Raw genomic sequence first — 4,068 nt, 5'->3', positions numbered from 1 at the left:
ATGTATTTGGTGAGTATGTGCAATATATCTGCTTATATATATTTAGTGTGTATATATGTAAGTAAATAATTGTGTACATATGCTTCTTCATAGTCAGTGTACGGTATGTGCTTATATAAGACATGCGGACTGCTGTTATTTGTTAGCCAGGGCTTGTTTTTAGCTCCAACCTGGCCCCGAACATTAGTGGCCATTGTTGTGCCACTGCCCGGGTCCACAGAGATCTCAACTTGGGGGCTAAATTATTACAAAATCACAAGAGTTATCATTGCCCCTCTGTACTGAATGTTAGTTAATGGGTAACATCCATTGGTAACATCACTCATGGGTAACTGACATTGTAGTACCATATCATGTAAGAAGGAAGTCGGTGCTGCAGTTATGTGACAGGTGAGCCCTGCGGTTTATTCACTGTGTCCCTCACTGCACAGAAGTAGACACCGCTGTCAGCGACTTCCACATTGTCCTTCTTTAGGTTAAAAGCCTTTTTTTCCTTCTTGTGTATCACTGAAAATCCTTTGTTGGTCTTCTGCGTCAGGTCATTGACCAGCATCAATGGCTCTTTCCCCGGATACTGCACATACCAAAATACGTAAGCGTTGCCAGATACTTTGTAGGTACATTCCAGGAGTATAGGTAGTCCAGGGGGGACATTCTGCCAGGTCCATGTCTGGTTTACAGTTTGTCCATCAGCTTTACCTGTGGATAGAAGACAGTATGAATAAGCAACATATATTATATTTTTATTATGTTATATGATATATCATATTGCATTATATATATTGATTACCTATAAGGAACGCCCCAGAGGTAAAGATGAGGATCGTGAGCTACATGGCTTTACACGTATATACCAGAGTAGAAAAAAGAAATGAGAGCGAGCTCTTGTCTCCTGATTCTGTCACTTCCTTAACAAATGAAGATGTGCCTGAACATATCAAAGATCTCCCCTCTCAGCATTAACCCAGAGCTCATTGTTAGGCAGCTGTCAAATCTGTCAGTGGTTGTTATTTTTATGACAGGATATGAGTAGAGGATATTGTGCGCTATACAGGGGCAAACACAGGGAGTCCCTTTCTCCTCTACCCCGAATAACTTCACTTAAACAACTTTCTACATGTAGTGGAAGACCACATTTTCTTGCTTATTTGGGTAAAAGTAAAGTGATCCATGGAACTGAAGGACTATAACTCACTTCAAACAACTATCCGCTGAGTATTGTTTGGGTTTCTCTCGATTAAACATTTCAAAGTGGACAGCATTAATGTCTCTGTTTTTATTTCAAGGTGTGGTCCCCATCTGTGCGCCCTTTATCTTTCGATATGTGTGTCCACTATTTATGAAGCTATTGGGGACAGGACCCTCGGCTATTCTGGCTTACATCAGAGAGTAAGACCCTCCTTTGTTACATGTCTTAGATGCTGCAGTTGCTCTTACCCGCAGTATCTAAGGAGTTATACCGCTAAGATTGGATAAAGCACAAATTTTGAGACTTGCAGTAGGAGCATAGCGTTGTGTAACAAATATGCTCCTGCTGTTGATCTCATGGGTACAGTGACAGTACTTATAAGATCACGGTGACATATATATAGTGACAGGAGGGTAAGGGAAAGAAGAGACAGTATTCTGAGGAAAAGACAGGAAGCTACAGAATTTTCATTATGTAGGATTGCAAAGGGGACAGTTTTCGCTTTGTGGAGGCACAAGAGGACTATTTTTACTGTATTGCATCAAAAGGGATGGTAATATTACTGTAAGATGCATTATTATTCTGAATTAGGCACAATTGAGGAATTATTACTGTAAGGGGAAATTAATATGTTGTGAGCCACAAAGGGCCACTAGTACTTTGTAGGGCATAAAGGAGGCACTAATACTATGTAGGGGCATTGAGAGGGGCATTAGACATAGTAGCAGGATAGGGAGATTGTATGCAGATGTCATTTGAACATTATCTGGTGCAAAGAAAACAAAGATGGCTGGGGACCGCTTGAGCATTAGTCGTAGAGTCCTGACTAGGAAGGAATAGCTGCAAATGTGTGTTAGAGAATATATATAATTGTGTAGCAAAGCCGACTCCATCTTTATATTTCTTTATATGATCAATGCTGTATATGAAGCTTTAAGAAAGCTGTGCACAGATATTTAATATAAAGTGGTTTCTAGATACTGGCTTGGTCTAGCATAGCTGCTTTAGACATTTATCTAGATGACACAGCCAGTAGAAACACCCTTGATGAGAAATGATTGATGTCATAGTGTGTGTGCTCGAACAGCAAAAATAAGATGACAAAGCAGAACTAATGTTCTATAAACATGTTTTTGTAAAAAAGAGGCACACTTGTTTCCTTATTGGCTGGGTAGATGGGCACACCTTTGATTTAAAAGTATAAATGTTTGCTGTATGATAAAATAAATTGGAGATCATTCTGGTTACACCAAACTGAGTGTGATGTGTCATGATTTCCAGAGCAGCTACTATATTTTTATAATAAACTTGACACAAGCTGCATCATCATGGGCGTACACTTACATCCTGCAAATGGTGCGGCTTCAGAAGCTGGGCCCATGCCCTCCGCAAAAGTGGCTGGATGTGAGAACATTGATCCTTCCTTTTGACCCTGTACATTGCTCAATCAATCTTGATTGCAGCATGTAAACAGTTTACAGATGAAGGGTCTCCCTATGTGATCATTGCATGTAATCATGGAGGGCTGATGGGTTGCCATGGCAACCATACACCCGTCAATGGCGCTCGGGACCACTATGATAATCAAAAGTAATAGTCAAATATCTAGAAACCAAGCAGGTAGACCAAACTGGAGAGCACACCTTCAGACAGACGAAAAGGACCTAAATGCTCAAACACCCTATAAAGGGAGAAGATGCCCGATATACCCAGGCGTGATAGATCATCGGATGAGGAAGTTTTGTATGAGGCAAACTGGCCCTTCAGATAGCATGCTCATGAATGTGCAGAAACCCTTCAGGCTGTTGACAGCGTGAGTGCAGAGACTGGGGTGGATGCCTGGAGGAAGGAGGCAGTGGGAACAATATGCCGCTGACATGATGGTTAAGTCAGAGTAAACAAACCGCAACACCAGGTAAGTTGACATGTCTACATATTCTCTAAAACATTCTCATATTAACTCTATGGATTAGTTCATTTATTATTGCAGAGGCAATTTAGAGCAATTTAGGAATACCATTTGCATCACTTTCTATGAGTGCTTGGGCAGGCAACACAGGATTATGTGTGACTAAAACTTGGGAGGTGTGACCAAGATAATGAGTTGATGTATATCTATTGTACATGCTTCCATTGTATATGCCCCAAAATGATACCAATTAAAATTAAAAACAGGCAGTTTAATTAATCACTAATAGACCTTGATATCAGGAATTAGTATTACAATCCATGGTTATAAAATATTGCCCAGTGATGTCACTAATAGATTGTTGACATCAGCATTGGAGGATCTGATTTTCATGAAAAAACATTGAAAAAGTGAATGGGGTCAGTTCCGCACTGTTTTGGTCCATCATAAGACGGATCCATTAGGCCACTGCTCACCAATATTCTGTTCCCCAAATATAGCTGGAAAACAGGAATCCATAGTGCTAGTGTAAACTAGCCCTAAGTCTGATATGATGGATGTACAGGATCAGTTCCAACATGTTTCAGAAGCGGAAGTTCCCTCCATAAGTTTTAAGCTCCTATAGCTTGCCTTATTTTGTGGTACCAATAAAAAGCTACAGCTCATCATGCAAAAAAAGAAGCCCTTATGCAGCTCCAGTAGCAGAAAAATAAAAAGGTTGTGGGTGTCAGAATATAGTAACATAAACCTAATTTTATATGCATTAAGCCACCCACACGCAGGGCTTAATAGGCATAAATCCATGACAGGGCTAGGAGCCTTCACTAGACCCTAGGGCAGTGATTCCCAAGCGGGGTGCTGTAGCACCATGGGGTGGCACGAGAGGCTGCCAGGGATGCCGCAGCTCTCTGGCTGGAAATCATGTCGGTACTGTTGTACCTTGATGCAGTGATGTAGCAAGGTGGGTGCA

The 4,068-nt window shown here is 41.0% G+C and overlaps 1 gene segment (V, D, J or C); it reads right to left on the bottom strand.

Annotated features, from left to right (window-relative positions):
- Positions 1 to 379: 379 nt before the first annotated feature.
- On the bottom strand, positions 380 to 2,570 carry LOC136628904 (T cell receptor alpha variable 3-like). The segment is given in 2 exon segments: positions 380 to 699; positions 2,534 to 2,570. Coding segments are annotated over 2 exon segments (357 nt in total).
- Between the last annotated feature and the right edge of the window lie 1,498 nt (positions 2,571 to 4,068).

Source organism: Eleutherodactylus coqui, chromosome 5 (assembly GCF_035609145.1).
Source record: "Eleutherodactylus coqui strain aEleCoq1 chromosome 5, aEleCoq1.hap1, whole genome shotgun sequence".
Taxonomy (NCBI): domain Eukaryota; kingdom Metazoa; phylum Chordata; class Amphibia; order Anura; family Eleutherodactylidae; genus Eleutherodactylus; species Eleutherodactylus coqui.
The sequence above is the reverse complement of the archived record's forward strand: the minus strand, read 5'-3'. Positions and strand labels throughout refer to the sequence as shown.